Source organism: Coenobita brevimanus, chromosome 51 (genome assembly GCF_032717465.1).
Source record: "Coenobita brevimanus isolate Jiangsu-jjx chromosome 51, ASM3271746v2, whole genome shotgun sequence".
NCBI lineage: Eukaryota > Metazoa > Arthropoda > Malacostraca > Decapoda > Coenobitidae > Coenobita > Coenobita brevimanus.
Genome location: NC_137004.1, coordinates 27,151,846 through 27,172,208, shown reverse-complemented (window position 1 = coordinate 27,172,208; position 20,363 = coordinate 27,151,846). Strand labels below are relative to the sequence as shown.

The window sequence follows — 20,363 nt, the reverse complement described above, 5'->3', positions numbered from 1 at the left end:
GAAAAGGGTTTAATTCATGATCGAGAGTAGCATAACAAGTGTAAACATCTCTGATCCAACAGTCCCTCCAGTTCTTTTTGGAGTAATATTCAGATATTAAGTAAGAAAGTGAGAGTAAACTTGTGGGACAAGAATCAATTATATTTATTCCCGTTTATTGTTTTATTTGGTTACTGCATGTTTTCACTGCTGTGCTAGTTTGGCAGACCAATTAACCACAATCAAGGATGTTTGACAGTACTTTCAAACCGAAACCAGTAAACAGCTACTAAATGTTATATTGTACCCTACTTCCTGAGAAACTTTTACAGTTTTCATCTTCTGTTTAAAAATCTTAAATGTATGAAAGATTTTGGTGGCAGGGGGTGGCAATCATCATCCACTCATTTGATGTAGTGCCGCATAACTCTTCCTTCACCTTACCATTCGTTTTCTGTATCTGCCCTCCACTCATCCTATTTCTCCCATCTTCCCTGTCATTTTTTTCTCCTCTCCTTTTCAGGTAGCTTACACTGAGTGACAAGCCAAATGGTTTCCTGTATTTTTTTTTTTTTTTTTTTTTTTTTTTTTTTTTGACTCAGGGCATAGGCTTCACAGCCTGCTGCCAAGGCCCAGTAGTCCTCCTACATACCATACACCTCTACATGTCACCACTTCGGCGCTAACACCCACTGTCCATATTGAATACATGCTAGGGCTGTCTCATACAGGACTGGTGTATTGGTATTAGCGGGGGTATTTTTACGACATGTCGGCGGGTCTTCTGGTAGATCAGTAAAGCCTGATTGAATGAAATTCAAATCCTTAAACTGTTCCCTGCCCCAGCCGGGATTCGAACCTGGGTCCGTTAGGACTACAGGCCACCTCTCTACCGATTGAGCCACCGCCTCCCCCAGGAAACCATTTATAATGCTGGGTGGTAACTATACTGTATAAGCAACCCATACATGTTTCCTACATGTCAACAAGTGGGTTGACAAAGAGTTAGTGCCCCTCCCTGTAAAACAACTAACTCAAAGACAAATGGCTACCCCTTGTGGGATTATGGCGTCTGGGTACAGATAGAGCGATAGATAAAAGATTTAGAAAGAAAGAGTACTGTAAACATTCTACTACAATTGTAAACAAGTAACAGTATAAAAGTGACGTTGAGTTCAGTACCTTGTGCTGGTGTAGGCGCAGGTGTGGGTGTGGTGGTGGCAGCTGGGGTGGTAGCTGCTGGAGTGGTGGTGGCAGGTGTGGATGAAGTACTGCTACTGCCACTGCCTCCACCACTGCCACTGCTGCTGCGTCCACTGCCACCGCTGCCAGACCTACTGATCACAAACCACATGGAGAAGGGCAAGAATCAGAAATGAGGAAAAGTCATGTAACCAGCCTATATGCTTATGATCCTGTTTAATGGCAGAAAGTGAAAGCAACTGGCATAATAAGCAAGTTTCACTGAGGCTGCACAAGGATAATTCGAACTGAATGTGAAGAAGAGCAGGGTAATGGTATGTGAAAGGAAAGTGTACGACACAAATGATACTGATAAACAGTACTGGGTAGAAACAAGAAATACAGTCATCCCTTAACATCCGCGGGGGTTAGGTAACAGAGACACCCGCGACTGTTAAAAATCCTCAGATATCTGCTGCCCCCCCATTTCCTTATATAACTAAGGAAAAACCCTATTTGCATGTTTACAACCACTTTATTTAATACAAGAACACTAAACAACTACTTTAATACAAAAACATTAAAAGTTAAAAATAATGAATAGCGTACTCCTTCATGGCCTCTTCTGACTACTGTGCTCATCCCAGCTCCCTCCAAAAGGAAGAGTGTTACAGTATATTTCATTCACTGGATAATGCCATTACGATACTAAAACAGCCACGAACTGTGCCTAAGATAATGTTACAGTGTCAGCAGAGTTTAACGAGTTATATATTTTTTTTTCTGTTGCCATCCAAGGATATTCAAAACAGAGTATGTTAAAACTGCGGATGTTAAGGGATGACTGTAGTGAACTGCAGCATCCAGACAGACATGAACTTCTTGTGGAGGGTAATAGTTTTAAGCAATGGTATCTGGGAGCTATGCTGAGTAAATACAGCACAATGGAGAGCGAGGTTAACTCTTCGGCTGCGTGTTGCATTCCAGAAATGCCGATCGGTAAACTGAGTCGTCTATTCCAGAAGAGCAGCGAGAAATTTCCACAAAATTTTGCATGATTTTTTAACATAGCACATTACTACATTCCCTGAGTGGGACGCAGGGGTATTAGATGTGTGGCGCAGGCCAGCCTTTGTATTCAGTTACCTACCGGCAGTCATGGAGTGAACATGTCTCTCGCATTCACCATAAATCCCTCCAACTCCCACCTCCCAATTGGGTAGAATTTGTGCCCTTAAACTTGCCCATCTAATTCCTGTATTTATTCTCTCTCTCTCTCTCTCTCTCTCTCTCTCTCTCTCTCTCTCTCTCTCTCTCCGCACTGGGCGCTTTCACTTTCATTTTTACTTCACATATTTCACACTCAACTTCACCTCCACTTTCATTTTCACTTTCATCCAGACTTTCTCCTTCAGTCTCACCCTCACATTCACCTTCTTATTCACTTTTAATTTTGCAGTCATTTTCACTCACTTTCACTTCTTCTTCTCACTCACTTTAATTTCACTCACCTTCATCTTCACATCAACAGTCACATTCACTCTCTCTCTCTCTCTCTCTCTCTATCTCACACAAACACACACACACTCATATGTACACATACTTAAACAATCTTTCCCTCACTCATAAATACGCACACATATATACAAACACGTACATGTGTACACATACCCTCAAGGCAGGAGGGTCTAAACTGATTTAACTCTCTCTCTCTCTCTCTCTCTCGCAAAAATACAAACTAATATGCACCAAATCGTACTCAAATCATACACGAGTGGCTGAAAGTGTTATTTTATATTATACTGTGAAAAAATACAGGTGATTTTGTTATTTGTTTCTGCAATAAGAAGTCATGTGCTAAGCGCATTAGCTTGCGAACATTTTGCAGTTGCAAACTGTGCGGCTATGGTATGTAACGATTCATAAATGACATTATATCAATAAGTTTTATAAAAACAGGTGATAATGAAAGTCTTTCCTGGATTTTTATATAGTTTGTAATAATTTTCCTCACATCGTTACTGTTTCATTAACGTCTTTCCGCTTCGCTGGCCTTTTTTCCGCATCAGATGGGCAAAATACATCTTGTCTTCTCTTAAATTGTTCTCTGGGCTGGGAGTACCTATGGGCGTACAGTTTGTTGCAAAGGATGGCAGAAAAATTGAAGTTTGAAAATTTTTTTAGCTCTTAAGATTAAGGATAAGTGGGTTAAAACACGAGTTGAAAACACGACTTTTCTTTCCTCTTTCTCCCACTGAGCACATATGTTGTTGTCACGGTTACTGCAGGCAAAGGGTTAAGGAGATATCACTTTAGGGGAGTTAACTGGAGAGCTCAGTTGTATTTAGAAGGGTAGAAGCATTACTATGGGGTTAAGCGAGCCCTCCATGAAACGTGTTTTACTGCTGGCACTCATATGAGTAGGTGGTGGCAACCATCATCCACGATGTAGTGCTGCCTACTTCTTCCTTAGCCTTTATCATTCTTTTTCCGTGCCTGTCCTCATCTCTTCCTATTTCTCCCATCTTTCCTGTCACTTCTTATTGCTTTTCTTTCCCTTACAGGTGGCTTTACATTGAGTGACAAGCCAAATGGTTTCCTGTAAGCCAAGAAACCATTTACAACGTTGGGTGGTGACCATATAACCAAACCATACATGCTCCCTACATGTCAACAAGTGGTTTTGGTGGAGGGTTAGTGCCCCTCCCCGAAAAACAAATAACTAAAAGTCAAATGGCCACCCCTTACGGGATTATGGCGTCTGGCAATAGATAGATAGATGGACTCATATGAGAGTGAAATCTGGGCAGTGAATGACAAAGTGCTGTTTAAGTTGTAAGCTCCACAGATGGGCTTTCTTAGAACAGCAGCAGGCACAAAAGAGGATGAACAAAGTGTCAGAAGTAAATCCTAACTAATTTAATTTCTATGGTCTTGTTTGTTATGTCTTCAACTAATATTTGCTTAGTTTGCCATAAATGTACCACAGGTTGTAAAAGCTCTTACTTAGAGTTGTTTTCCAGTCATAAACTGCCCAGTTGTCTGGTGATGGTTTGCATGAGGGACTGTGGGTAGGATTCTGGCTAAGCAAGGGAATGAGGGGACCAGGTGTTGTGATAGTAGAGAACCAACACTGGCAGTGACTACAAGCTACAACTGTCCCTCTCCATCGGACACGGATATACAGTATTGGGAAGAGGAATCCCTGTGACCTCATGCTACACTCTTGCCAGTTCATGTATCTCCCTCCTGCCCAGCTCAACTCTCTCGTTCAGCTAGATTCAACATGTGTACAGAAACATCTACGGACGTACACTCCCACTAGACAAGACCCTCCCCTAATTTTGTGTTTAACTCTGCTCGTGTTGTGTTGTGGGGTTGTACTGGGAACATATCCACGGTGTTTACAGTACAGTGATTGTATTGTGTGGATTACATGAACCTAATACTGTACTTAGGTTATGTTAAGTTTAAGGCTTTAAGGATTTTGGTGAAGGTGTAAAAATTTATATATATATATATATATATATATATATATATATATATATATATATATATATATATATATATATATATATATATATATATATATATATATATATATATATATATATATATATATATATATATATATATATATATATATATATATATATATATATATATATATATATATATATATATATTTACATATATATATATATATATATATATATATATATATATATATATATATATATATATATATATATATATATATATATTTACATACATATATATATATATATATATATATATATATATATATATATATATATATATATATATATATATATATATATATATATATATATATATATATATATATATATATATATATATATATATATATATATATATATATATATATATATATATATATATATATATATATATATATATATTGATTTTTATAATAAATCTTAATCTTGCACATTGTTCTGACGTACCCTGACACTGTGTTATTAACTTGATCATCAGGAGTCATTTTATAACAACCCTGGAGTCAGGGTAATTTTTTCACCTTAACTGTCTTGCTCTGTGAAGGCATTATGAAAGCCAAACCCTGACAATATGGCACCCGAACAGGAACTCCTGTGACCAAACTGGCACAAGTGTGGGGTGTTGAAACAGTGAAGCACTGTAATTTACTTGCTATTCTTTCTGTAATTATTCTAGCCATGAGTGGAGAACAAGTGTTAAGAAGTTAATGGACGAAGGGTCATTGCTGGGTTATTCTGGCGAGGAACTGCGCAAGTTGACAGAGGGTGAGAGAGCACAGGACAGGGAAAGACTGAAGCAAGAGGAAGAGAAAGAAAGGGAGAAGGAGGAGGAGGAGCGTGATAAGCGTGCAGTGGAAAGGGAACTGAAAAGGTTAGAGCTGGAGGCAAAAACTGAAGCTTCAAAAGCTGCTGCTGCTGCCAGTGCTGCTAATGCTGGCCATGTTGTCCAACCAGTTGCTAATGTTGTCATCCCACCTAAGATGTCAACCTCTGACAAATCTCGAGACGACATTGACACACATACTTTATTTTCAGGCATAAAAGGCGCACTTTTTTCCCCAAAAAAAATGTCCCAGAAAATCATCCTGTGCCTTACATGCTCAAGGTCAGACTTTGGGTAGGCTTGGGCTACTGGCAAGTGGTAGTTTCAGTGCTGTGGTAGGCCTACCGGTACCGTAAATGAACTCCAAATACCTTCCCTACAAAAGTGTTTCCCAAATTTCTTTAGAATGATTAGCAACCAAATATTATAAATTACAAATATAGTTATACTTGTGTAATTATAGTAATAAATTACAAATATAGTTATTCAGTACATAATAAGCAAACCTGTGTCCACAGCAGCTTTGCACTGTTGTTCGTTTACATTAGAGGACAGCGATCGGTATTGCCGAAACAAAAAATACTGGTAAGTTTTGGCGCAATTTATGAATGCTGTGGATATCTGATATAGTCATAAAACAAAACAGAAATAAAATAAAATATCTATTCTTACTATAAATATGATCTTTTTTGTTCTGTGTTGACTGTGTTTACTGGCAGTCCACAAGTTTGAGGAAAAACAATAATAAAAAAATATAGATATTAAAACAAACATATCTCAGTCACTATGACGGCTTAATAAACTAAATATTTAGCAGTATTTTTTTGTTACCGTAAGTTCTGATGACGCCACAACTTGAGCCGCCATGTTTGTTTACAAGTGATCACGGCGATTGAGCATTCTGCCTGAGCAGTGATGATAGCTTTGTATTAGGGGTGGTAGTTGGTAGCGTCAGCAGTAGAGATTGATAATATTAACCCTTTGAGATTCCTATGACTATTTCAATCGTCATTTCAAATCCAACTTCAAAGATTCTGATGACGCTTTTCATCGTTATTTTACGAAACTTTTGTAAAATATTCACCATAAATCGTGTTTACTCATCATAGCAAAGAGGCTCGAGTATGATGTCACGGAATGGTTGCTCTATGTGTGGCAGTACTGCACAGCTGGTCTGACTCATGGCTTTGTTTCTTTATAACTTTATTCTTGGTGAATATTTTTCTACAGCAAGGTATAAAATTTTTGGTTTTTCCCTAACTTTAACTCGTGACTTTGACTTTTTATTTTCCTCGTTTTCCTTTTATGAACATACTATGATAAAGTACAACTATTCTGCTTCAATATAACACTACAACCAGCATCCTATCATAACAAGTGTATTTACACTGACCGATCAAAGAAAAACATCGCGAAGTGAATATGCAGCCGAGACTAAAATAAAATTGTGCATCTCTTTCTTTTTGCTTTACTGTACAATGAAATGCAAGTATTACCATAATCTATGTATCATTGTAAAGGTAATTCATTGTATTTTTGCATGGTTTAATCCAAATTTACATATCTTTACACGTTATTTTTTGCCGACTATTTTTCTATCTATCTATTGCCAGACGCCATAATCCCATAAGGGGTGGCCGTTTGACTTTGAGTTATTTGTTTTACGGGGAAGGGCACTAACCCTCCACCAACCCACTTGTTGACACGTAGGGAGCACGTATGGTTTGGTTATATGATTACCACCCAGCGTTGTAAATAAAATTTTTGCTTTTCGCCTAACTTCAACGTCATTTTGACATTTTGTTTTCTTTGTTCTCCTTTTTTGAACATACTATGATAAAGTACAACTATTCAGCTTTAAAATGACACCTAATCCAACATTCTATCATGAAAAGTGTATTTACACAAAGCGATCAAAGTAAAACATCGGACCGCGAAGATATGGGTCAGTGTGAGTGGCTGACTCTAGCACAGACATAATCTGCCCTGCCCAGAAACCTGATAGGGTTAATGGTGTTGACTGATAATTTTAGTGTTGTTGGTTGATAGTGGTTAGAGTTATCAATGATGGCCAATACTGGTGATGATGGAGGTCAGTGGTGATATTTGGTAGTGTTATGGTATGTACTTTAACTTAACCTACCATGACAGCTTCCCAAAGGGTGTCAATCTAAATTTTCATGATTCCTGTACATGAAAATTTTATAACCAGTACCTGAATGGTTATGTAGTCATATGTAAATGGGCTGAGTGCTGAAAGCGTGAAACATTCAGTTAGGGGGTTTGGGGTTTGCTGCATTTTTTATTGTTCCCAGATTACGCCTGCCAAAATTGGGTGCGCCTTATATGCCCAAAAATATGATATATCATATTTTGAGAGGGTGGTTGAAGCTGCACAATGGTCACCCTCAGTATGGCCAACAGCCTTGGCATCTCTGTTGACGGGACATGCCTTGGAAATGTATCATCAGCTATCGGATGATGTAGTGAAGAATTTCGAACTGTTTAAGAAGGCACTACTGAAGAGGTACGGTATAAAACCAGGGGGATGTCAGAGAAGGTTTCACAACAGCAAGTTCAGAGAAGGTGAGTCTGATGAGCAACTTATACGCAGACTGAAGAAATCTTGTGCAAATGGGTGGAAACAGATGGTTGCTGCCAGACATTTGAGGGGATATCAGATTTTGTCATCAGGAAGCAGTTCATTAAAAATGTCCTCATCCTCTTACTATTTTCTTAAAGGAACGCAGGGTCAAGAGTTTGCAGGACTGTAGAGATGAGGCAGATCAGTGGACTGACAGACATGGACATCCTTTTGCCATGATCAAGCCCAACAAACAAACGAGAGGTTTGACAAAATTCTCGAGAGAAGACAGATTCACTTCCATTCAAAGAGGGAGCTGTGTCCCACAAGGACAGCCAGAAGCCAGGTGCTGCTGTCTGCTGGAGGTGTAGTAAGGTCGGTCATAAGCAAGCTGGCTGTAAAGGATGGGCAAACTATTGCAGCGAGGAAATTTGCAAAGAGGAAAGAAAGTGAACACGAAAATGTGAGAAACAGAGCTTTTCAGAAACATAAGGTTTAGTTCTAAGCAAAGGTATTGTTAATGCAAAGACTGTTACTGTTATGCTTGATAGTGGTCCTACTACTTGTGTTGTGGCCGAAAAACTAGAGTAATCAGATAAGTACACTGGACATGAATTGAAATCGACTTTGGTAAATGGATCAGTTGCAGTTATACCTGAGGCAAGAGTAGAGATCTGCACACCTTGGTATTCGGGAACAATTTATGCTGCTGTCTGCCTGACACCAGTATATGACCTTGTTGTTGGTGGTGTTCAGAATAATCAGACTCCTCTTACTAACGAACAAGGCATGGAAAAGACTGAACGTGAATCACAGGAGACCACTTGCAATGATTCTGAAGCGAAGGATGGCTGTACTGGTGATGACACTAGGGGCGACTCAGAATCCGAAGAGCATAATGATTTGTCCACTGCAGTGACAAGAGGTCATGCACAGAAAGGTAAGACATCCAATAAGCCCCTCAAGGTGAGTAATGTAAGGAACCTAATGTCTGCATCAGAGTTTATGGAAGCTCAAGAAAATGACAAAACTTTGAACTTGATCAGAAAACACAATGTAGAAGAGAAAGTATTTCAGGGCAAAGGTAGAGTGTTGAAATTTGTCAACAAAAACAGAAGACTGTATAGGGTCACAGAAATTAATGGTGTAACAAAAGAACAATTGGCTGTGCCAAGTATGTATCAGAAGCAAGTGTTCAAGCTAGGTCATGAAGGTATAATGAGTGGTCATATGGGACACAAAAAAACTTTGGATAGAATCCAGAACTAATTTTTTTGGCCTGGGATGGTGTCACAGGTGCATAGGTGGACACACGCATGTGATGTGTGTCAGCGCACTATGGACAAAGGGCGAGTCAAGCCAGTCATTGATATATCTTTCTCTAGAGTATGAGTGGACGCAGTTGGCCCTATTACACCAGGAGCATCTAATGGAGCTAGATATATTCTTACACTTGTAGATTTTGCAACAAGGTATCCAGAAGCTATTCCACTTAAAGATATCGAGACTGCAACTGTAGCTGATGCCCTACTTCAAATTTACTCAAGGATAGGTATTCCTAATGAGGTACTGACTGACAGGGGAAGCTAGTTCAAACCTGGTATGGTGGAGGAAGTGAACCAATTGCTTGCTATTAGATCACTAAAAACCACACCCTACCATCCTACGACAAACAACCTTGTAGAGCGTTTTAACTGCACTCTAAAAAGAAATGCTGAAACGTATATGTGTTGAAGATACCAAGGAATGGCCAAGATATGTTGACTCTCTACTTTTTGCATACCGTGAAGCTCCACAATCCAGCATAAAATTTTCCCCTTTTAAACCTGTCTGTGGCAGAACAGTAAGAGGTCTTTTGAGTGTGCTTAAAGATATTTGGGATGAATCAGTATGTACTATTGCGGCCAGGAGTTCTTAGTCACCCTCGTTCAGCCAACCCGTGTATATGGCAACGTCGCATTCCCAAGCACAAAGGTTGCCTTCGATGCATCATGTGGTTGTTTTTTTACTATTTTTTTCTATTGAATAATGTCTTTGGAATTTACATTTTTATGACTTTTATCACAAATGTTTATTATATGCCGTGTGGGTGTTAGATGTACCTGAGAGGACGCTTTTGAGGCCATAACCCCTGGGTACAACAAACAATCAAGCTATATGCCATTTTCACCCTGTCTGGCACCATATCTGTAAGGTCATCAACATCTGAGGCATTGATGTCATTCCTGATGGTGTCGGACTTGTTGAATTGAGTATAGTCTGGGCCGATGTGTTGCTCATTAATCAGGGCACCAGCACTTATTTGAATGTCACACATGGGACGCTGATACATATTTCACATCCTCTCAGTCTTCACGCACCATTGCCTAGGTAGGCAAGAACCCCAATCACCCGTCATGATTTAGATCTGTTTCAGCCACATTTGCATACAGCACCTGAATATTCTACATCATAATCCTAGGGTGCCTCCATTCTGTTAGGTTTCTAAATGGGTGAAATTGTTTTATGTTATATATAAAACATCGTACATCCTACATATATTATGTCACCAAACGATAAGGTTTGGGTCTGGTTAGTACTTGGATGGGTGACCGCCTGGGAACACCAGATGCTGTTGGCATCCCTACGTGTCAAGTGGGGTTGGTGGAGGATTAGTGCCCCTCCCTGTAAAACAATTAACTCTAAGCCATTGGCCACCCTGTTTGGGATACATGGCATCTGGCAATGATGAATATTTACTCTGAAGGTTTGACTTTGATAACAGGAATATATCACCTTGATTATTTAATAACTTGTTTCTCGTATAGAGTCAAGCAAGTGACATATGTATATTTGGCTGCACTCCACGATTTCCTGTAGGTTTGAATCAGCGAACACAGAGTGAACAAGTTCGATGCATTCATTTGTTACCAGGAGAGAGAGAGAGAGAGTAGTGGATGCCTGTGAATTTTCGAGCAATGAGGTGGAGAAACGAGGTGCTCAACACAGTTACACAGGGATTTTTCCTTTCATTTCGGTTGGCTTTCTATGCCTAAATGACTAAATGAAGGCTACAGCAGCTAACAAGCATCTACAGCATTACTCATAAATGGTCAGCTACCTTAATAAAAAAAAATAATAAAAAAAAAAAAATACTAACCCCGGGCCAAGAAGTGTAGCGAGGCTGGACATTCCACTTCCAAGTATCTGCATCAACTGTTGCTGGGAAATGTTGCCAAACAAGTTTTGAATATCTGCATCACGAAGGTTGGTGATCTCTGAACCTAAAGTGGCAGTTGCATTGGAGGACAATGAGTTAAGAGGGCGCTGTGATGACCCAGGTGCAGGCGGATTGTTCAAAAGTTCGTTAATCTTGCGGCAATATTCATCATCCTTGTCACTCTTGGGCTCCTGATGAAATATAAGCAAATCATAAATTATCAGGGAAATTAAAGCACAACACATGTCACAATTTCAATGAATTGTTGAGCAGTTTCAGTACAATTACAGTCATATCCCAGTATGCTATGACTTGGTATGCTATCAGTCAATGAAAACTTATACCCTGTTTCAGGTTAATGACGGCAAAAATTGCTTACATGAGTTTTTCAGTATCCGAGAATGATGATCTCACGAAGACATGTGCTACCCATGCACACTGACAGTCATATGTCTGAGCCAACATGGCTGCCCAGTGTTTACATGTGCATCAAAACAGCACTCCTATTGCAAAATGACAGTGCAAAGGCACAACAAATGTGCAGTGTGTAATACTGGGTGGACAGATAACTGGTTGTGTGAAACATTGAAACTTGTGACTTGGAAAACACTGCATCGCTTTCTACCGGCCTTGAGGGGTACCCTTGGTGATGGCTCAAACCGGCCTAGGACGTACAGTACACTAGAACCTCTCTGATCTGACCCCCTTTAGTCTGAATTTCAGTTAATCTGGACAAAACTGAAACGATATACATACTGTATATTTTTTTTTACAGTAGGATCTTGCCAATAACAACTTCAACAATAACGTTTTCAGCAATAACAGTAAGTTAGAACAGATACCTAGTTTCTATAGTAACATTTGGATTCACATGAATAACAGTTATTTCACAAATGTTGTTATACCACAAATATGTCCATAATAAGATGAGGAATGAAACTGACAAACAAGAAGAGATGAAGGAAATTGCCAAAAATGTGAGCAGTAGCAAGGAGGATATGGAGGATCCTCCCCTCACCACCTCCACTGACTTGCCCACTGCCGTCCCCTCCACCTCCACTGCCCCACCTGAATCACCAGCTGCCTCCCCCTCCACCTCCACAGCCCCACCTGACTCACCTGCTCCACCTGGCATTCCTGCAACCCCGATCATACGTAATTACCGTTGCTGTATTCTGGAAGAAATATAACATTCGACAGGCCGTAAATTTCTTCGTCAAACCTGGAATGATACAACACTGGCAACCGTTAAACAAGCATGGTCGGCACTCGTGACACAACTCAAGTCTGTTGAGATGGATAGAGGGCAGCCATCAGAATAAATGACTAATGATTGCACTTGTAAATCAGATTTCAAGAAAATGCCAGAAACAGTATCATGACTGAGTGAATGCCCGCCATTCGTCACTCATCACTCGCTTTCTTTCACAATGCCGGCCAGCTGAGGAAGAACAACAGAGAGGGGTTGAGTGGATGATGACATTGATGACACTGGGGACTTTCCTGAAGATTCTGACTTTGTGGGGTGTGATGATCTGTTGACAGAAGTAGGTGACCCTGGCACGAGAGACAGGAGTGGGGACAAGGCCAGTGAGGGGTCAGGGGGTATGCCGCAGAAGCCTCCATGCACAGGCCTCGAAACAATCATCACACCAAACACCTCATTAGCTCGTTTAAGGTGAGTTTTATATTACTCATGACAATTTAACAACTAATCTTATTATTTCAATGAAAGAAAAAAAGTAGTGATAGGAGGGCTGCAAATGGGTAAAATGGGTAAAAGTCGTGGGGTGGCGGCACCAATAAACCCATTATACATGTATACGCAAATGATGTTTTCGCTAATAACGGCATTTTTCTGGCACCAATTAGACGTTATTGGCGAGATGCTACTGTAATAAAAATGCTTACTGTACTTCCAAGACCACTTCAACTAGCAGCACAAAAAGCGATTATCATTTGTCTGGGCTCAGATTACGCTATGTCTCCATGAAGCCACCTTTGTTGCAATTATGTGTGAGCATTCATCACATCAACTAGGTCATCAACCTACTATTTTTTTCTCTCTGATATTTTTAAAGTTAATTCTTCCTACGATGACTATGAATGCAAGTGGAGTTTCTGCAAAGACTCAAGGTATTAAGAGGAAGCATGTAACATTAAGTATCCCTAATACACTGAAAACTCTCAATAAATTAGGAGCTGGTGTTCCTGCACGAAAACTCATGAACGAGTTTGGTATCAAATAAACTTAATCAGACATAAGAAAAACAGAGAACTGCAAAAGAAAATTAAAACCGCCATCGGACAAGAACCTAAATAGAAAAGGTTGTTTATAAATGGCACATACAGCAGTGATTGTGTGGAGTGGTATGTAAGTACAATGTACAAATTGCAGAGGGGTTACTGAACTCTCAGTAGACCTGCAACCCTACCCAGTGCAAGGCATGCATGCTCTACCTAATCACCACACAATACACCACCAACCACATATTACCACTACAGCACAATTTTGTAATTTCTTATCACAAAATTTCATTGCCAATGATTAATGAACTTGACAAATTTTGGCTTAAATAGATTCCAACAACACTCTGATGGACAAATGGTAATGCTCGCTACTAACGTGAAAATAAAACATGATCAATAAATTGTAGAAATGTCTGCAAACAACACTGCAGCTTAGCCTGGCAGGTGAGGTACCAGTACTTTCGCGATTACCATAGCAACCCCTACACCTACCATATGACAGTGCAGCAGTGCACCACATTAAACTAGATGTCATAATCCAAAAGCTTTTCATTCTGTTATTAAACATATATACATTTGCTATTCATGACTGCTCAACAGTACTTTGCTTTATTTTCTAAAATAACTGTGATGGAGTGGTAACTTTGGCTTTTACTGTGCATACAAAGATAATTTATAAACTGTGTAGGTCTGTGAGTCTATCTGGCACAAGGCAACTGTATGCACAGTTGGTTCTTCTACAGTACCACATAATCACAAAAATACAAACAAACGTCCATAGTACCAAATCTATCTATCTATATATTTTTGTTTAATAACTTCACAGTCATACTGGATGGAGATCAAGCAGCATGGAGGGCTGCCATTAGGTGACCATGGACATCACATGCATGCATGTTTGAGCCTCAATAAACAATACAAACAGTAGTTCATGTATGGAAAGATGGACCCACAAACTGTGCATTGTATAATGATGTCTGGGCTATTTTCAATGCCTACAAGAGCTATATTCACAGACTTATATACAGGTACCTCTCGATTTACACGAGTTTAAATTAAACACTTTTGAAATAACACGATGTAAAAAATCTGTCTTTTAGTTTACATGTTTTTCTTAAAATAATGCAATCTGAGAACAAACAAAACCCACTCCATGAGGCATTTTATTTTGCAACCACCATAGGTCTCAGACTGTCTTCCTGAGCTGGATGATGAAAAATGCTGCCAAACATGCAATGTGCAATTTGCCCCAAGCTTGTGCAGTGTTTGTGATCAGTGGGTGCATAAGGGACATAAAGGTATTTGAGGCAGACTGCGAGATACTGCTGATTTTATGTGTGCAATGTGTTGGGGAAAGCAGGTGGAGACTGTCAGGCATGAAAAGATTGAACTTGCTGGTGAGTCTCTGAGTGTGTGGAAGAGTTTTGTTATTTGGATGACATGTTATGTGCTTGGCTAGCTCTGTGGCTACAGTGAGGAGTCGCTGGAAGAGGTTCAGGGAGCCTCTCCTGACGTTGAGAGGGCTCTCCCTATGTGCTAAGGGATCTCTGTATGCAGCATGTGTTAGGAATGTAATGCTGTATAGCAGTGAGACCTGGGCAGTAAAGGAAGAGGATATTCATAGGCTCAAACATAGAGAAACGACAATGATTAGGTGTAAGTGCAGTGCATCCCTGTGTGCAAAGCCTGGGGGGGCTAGGTTTACGATGGAAGAGCTGAGAGGTAGGATATCAAGAGATATAAAATATAAAAAAATAATAATTTGGTTTTACGCCAGGTATCCCCGAAGGGCTAAGGCGTTGCCCCTGGGTAGAGGACTTTTGGACTGGAGCGTGTAGCATTTTAGGACCGGATGCTCTTCCTGATGTCTGCCAACGACCCTCGAGTGGAATTGATCCTCCGACCCTTCGGTCAGAGTGGAGCGCACTAACCCACTGAGCCACGGCAACAAACTCATGCAGTACACGGCTGATTTCTCATCGAAAAACAAACGCAACGTGGAGAGGAAGGTGATGTATACTCCCAAGTATGCAGAAGTCGACCGCTCCATGTTGATTTAGTATCGACAGCAACGTGCTGCTGGTGTGATGGTGCGTGGCATGGAGCTGAAGGCTGCTGCTGAGAAGTTCGCAAGGCTTCACAACGCCCTAGACTTTAAGGCATCCGAAGGTTGGCTCTTCACGTTCAATTTACGACATGGCCTTACCATCCGTCTCATGGCGAAGCTTTGGATGCCAACGAGGATGGAGTAGAGAAGTTTCGGCACAAGGTGAAGGGCTTGATGGACAGGGAGGGCCTCACTCGCGGTCAAGTCTACAACGCTGACAAATCTGGTTTATTCTATCGCTCTTTGCCTACGAACACTCTAGCTGAGGAGACAGAGAAGTGTGTATATATATATATATATATATATATATATATATATACAGTAATCCCTCCAATATCCGACGTAATAGAGCCACAGGCAGGTCCGGATAGTGGTCCTGTCCGGATATTGGGCCCCAGCTTATGGACTTGTACTTATGGACCCTAACTCTGAAAAACACCTATACAACTCCCTCTGGACATGCATTGCACCTATTTAAGACCCAAATCACACCACTAAGGGACATAAAAGACTGAAATAAATGCAAAAGAAACATAAAATGAGGGTTTAGAGGTGAGTTTATACAATATTAAACATTCTGGGTACTTACAAGTCACTTGCTCCTGGACTGGTTTGAACCGCCAGTTTGCAGTCCACAGTTAATCCTCTGCACTCTAAATTCTAATTTCTTAACACTGCACAACACTGTAAATTCCTGTGTGTTCTAGTGGCAAGGTATTGCAGTTTATTCACTGTTTATTCACAAAAAACAAGCACCTGTGGCTTGCACTGTTATAAGTTTCAGCTCTCCATCGGAGTTAAGCTGTGACTGTTGATGTTGGTGGGGTAACAGAGTTGCCAGAATGCAACAGCCACATTACCAATCTCCTCAACTTTCATTGTCAAATATAACTTTTCATTACCAAATTCGTAAAGCTAGCATATATTCTTCACTAATTATATATACAGGTGGAAATACATGTAATCACTCTCCTTATAACTAACACCATGTTGATTATTTTCACACTATGTAGGGTAGCAGATTAATCAGAAAGAGCAAACAATCCACCATCTCCATCCTGTGTATCCTCATACATGTGAAAAATCCATTTGGTAATGCATTATTCTAATTCATTACCAAACGAATTTTTCATTACCAAATTGGCCCACACTTGGTAATGAAAAATACCAAATGGCAACCTGACAGGGGAGGGGGGAGGGGGAGGAAGGAAGGGGTGAAGGGACCATGGTGTAACAGCTGTTCGACACCAGGCGGGAATTTCAAATTATGGGAGGGAAAAAAGTCAGATTTTTTTCGAATTTTTTGCGGTTTTTGGCCCATTTTGGGAATATTGGATCCCAGGAGGATTATGTCCGGTTAGTGGGGGGGATGTTCGGATATTAGAGGGATTACTGTATGTATATATATATATATATATATATATATATATACAGTAACCCCTCCAATATCCGGATCAATAGAGCCATCGGTAGGTTCGGATATTGGTTTCGTCCGGATATTGGGCCCCAGCTTATGGACTTGTACTTACGGACCCTAACACAGAGAAACACCTATACAACTTCCTCCGGACATGCATAGCACCTATTTAACACCCAAATCACACCAATAAGGCACATAAATGACTGAAATAAATGCAATAGAAACATAAAATGTGGGTTTAGAAGTATGTTCATACATTAATAAACATTCTGGTACTTATGGACTCTAACCGAACCTAACCTAACCGAACCTAACCGAACTCTGAAAAACATTCCTACTGCACATGCATGAGGTAAGTTTAGTATGGAAAGAAGTACAGTATGACACTTTCTGGTAAGTATAGTATGGGAAAAAATACAATATGAAACATTCTGGTAAATATAGTATGGAAAATAGTACAACATGAAACATTCTGGCTACTTACAGCAAGTCCCTGGCCACCTCGATGAATAACCGCCTCCTCTCGGACTCTGACAGTAAGAACGATTTCCTGAAGCACTTGCACTACACTCTTCCTGAAGTCTTGCACTGAACTTAGTCACTAACACACAGAAGTCATGGCGAACAGCGCAGGTCTTGTCGCGGTGAGAGACAGGCGGGAAGTGGGGAGGATGCAGCGGCGCTCTATCGGACGTCGGAGGAATGACGAACCAAAACAATGCTCTCACGTGGCGCGCGCGGCAAGTTCAAATTACGGACGGCAAAAAATCGATTTTTTTTCCAATTTTTTTGGATTTTCGGACCATTTTGGGAATGTTTGATCCCAGGACGATAAGGTTCGGTTAGTGGGGATGTTCGGTTATTGGGCGTCCGGATATTAGAGTGATTACTGTATATATATATATATATATATATATATAGCCTATACAGTCAAGTTGCCTATGGCGCGGACTTTTATAGCACGGTTTTCCATGACACGGCAAGGTGCCAGACCCCCCCAAAACAAACCAAGCGCATAAATTTTCTCCATAAGATTAATAATTTCTAACTCGCAGAATTCTCAAATCGCGGAATGTGGTAAAGCTCATAAAGCTGTGATTTAGGAGATTCCACTGTATATGTAATGCCCTACTTTTGTTTGTACTGTACATCTGTTAGCTTCATTTGCTGATGTTGCCAATTCTTTCATGTCATCTGAACCTTTCAGATTGTGGCTATTCACAAAAACTAATCCTGACAGTAGTACAAAATATGGAGAGAGAGAGAGAGAGAGAAAAAAAAATGGCTAGCTGTATCAACAGATATACAAACCAAAACAATACAACTTACTCCCCACTAATTTGGAAGTCACACATAAACAATGCTCTGATCTTGGAATTACAGTTTCTTGCTATGAAGGACTGAATCAGAATTTATGCAAAAAAATCTGAGCATGTGCATAAACATATGCATGCATGCACATATGGTGTGTGAACATACACACATATCTGAAGAAACAGACTAATACAGTAAACTGCAAAGGTACAGAGGACAGCCAAATGGATAATATAAAGCTTGAGAGAGTTGCCCTACAAGTAGAGGCTGGAGAAGTTGCAACCTTGAGTGAGAGAAGAGACATGGTTATGATGCTTAAAGGAGTTTGAGGATCTGAAAAATAGTACATGGAAGAGAAGATCTTTTGATAAATATGATGGAAGAACAACAGAAGACACTTTAGTGATGTCAAAAAGCTTAGCTTACCAAACAAGAGGACAAATGTTTGGAACAGTCTGAAAGAGGAGGTGGTGTGAACATAATCTGTGTGCTCTAAAAGCAAAGTGGATAAATGTAAATAGCATACTGGGGACATGACAACATGAGCCTAGCTCAAATGTTTTATATTACAACTTGGAAAATAGTGGAGAGAGAGAGAGAGAGAGAGAGAGAGAGAGAGAGAGAGAGACAAACACACACACACACACACACACAATCTCCATATGACTACTTTCTCTTTCTAATCAATAATTTCAGTGGCAGCTTGCTAAGAACCACCACTGCAGGGCTGTCCCATGCAGTGAATTGACAGCACTTCATAACAATGAGGCACAGGGTAAAATGTGGAGGTTTGGTTCCTGGATGGACTCTGCATTTACGTCTTTCTACCCAGTTAAGAGGGACACCATAGCAGGCTCCACATCACCCTATTATCTGGTTATATGGCTACAGTCCAGCACTGTAAACACTTTCCTGGGTTACTGGAAACCAGTAGGTTTGTCACTCAGTGTCGAACCACCTGAAGTGAAAAGAAGAGTAATAAAAAGTGACAGGAAGGAAAGGGAGAAGTAGGGAGAAAGAAGAACAGCCTCACAGATAGAATGATAAAGGTGATGGAAGTGAAGTAGCTAAGCAGCACTACAACCAAGTGAGTAGATGGTGGGTTGCCATATGATGGGTCTGCTCGGCCAGACAGACAAGGGGTGATCAACAACAAGCTATAATAAACTAAATCTTTTCATTATGCTGCATGATGAAATTCAGTGCATTAGCCTTATATAAAAGAATCAACCAGTTTTTACAAAATGAAGACAATCCTAATAGCACTGTTACGGTTACTGAAAAGATATGGACAAAGGAACAGGCTGAGAACAAAAGTTTATCAAAGCTGGGGCACAGGCATTCTGATGATGACCAATCATAACAATGAAGAGAGAAACAGTCAGAATGGCAGAATGTACTGTTTTCACTGTGCTGCATGAAGAAATTCAATGCATTACCCTTACATAAAGGAATCAACCTACTTTTACAAATTGAAGACAATCCTAATAGCACTGTTATGGGGAACTTACTGAAAAGATCTGGATGAAGGAACAGTCTGAGAACAAAAGTTTAACAAAGATGGTGCACAGAAATACTGACGATGAACCATCATAACAATGAAGAGAGAAACTGTCAGAATGACAGAATGATAAAGTGAATGAGAATAGGTAGGAGGAAAGTGTGGAAAGACAGACTGAAACAGCAATAAATAGTACCAAGTAATTACAGCAAACAGCTTGAGGCACTTCTGTCACAGTAACTTATATACTAAACAGTTAGACATTTGACTACACCAAGAATTTACAAGAATGAATGAAAAATTCTTTTTTAACTCTAAGGGAGTTTATTCCCTGCTTTATTCCCTGCAAGGCTTTATTCCCTGCAAGGCTTGGTGGATGAGTTTGAGAGAGTGTGTAAGAAACGGAACCTAAAGGTGAATGTAGGGAAGAGTAAAGTGATGGTCAGTGAATGTACAGCGAGG

General features: G+C 40.0%; 1 protein-coding gene across 4 annotated transcripts in view; it reads right to left on the bottom strand.

Annotated features, from left to right (window-relative positions):
* LOC145400095 (proteasomal ubiquitin receptor ADRM1-like) overlaps positions 1-20,363 on the bottom strand; it is an 81,570-nt gene that overhangs the window by 35,831 nt on the left and 25,376 nt on the right. For 3 of the 4 annotated variants that reach the window (XM_080272600.1, XM_080272602.1, XM_080272603.1), the window contains 2 exons: positions 11,250-11,500; positions 1,162-1,316 (listed from right to left, as the gene is read on the bottom strand). In XM_080272600.1, coding sequence (XP_080128726.1) covers positions 1,162-1,316; positions 11,250-11,500 — 406 coding nt within the window. The remainder of the gene's footprint in view (positions 1-1,161; positions 1,317-11,249; positions 11,501-20,363) is intronic. The other variant, XM_080272601.1, reaches the window with a different exon arrangement.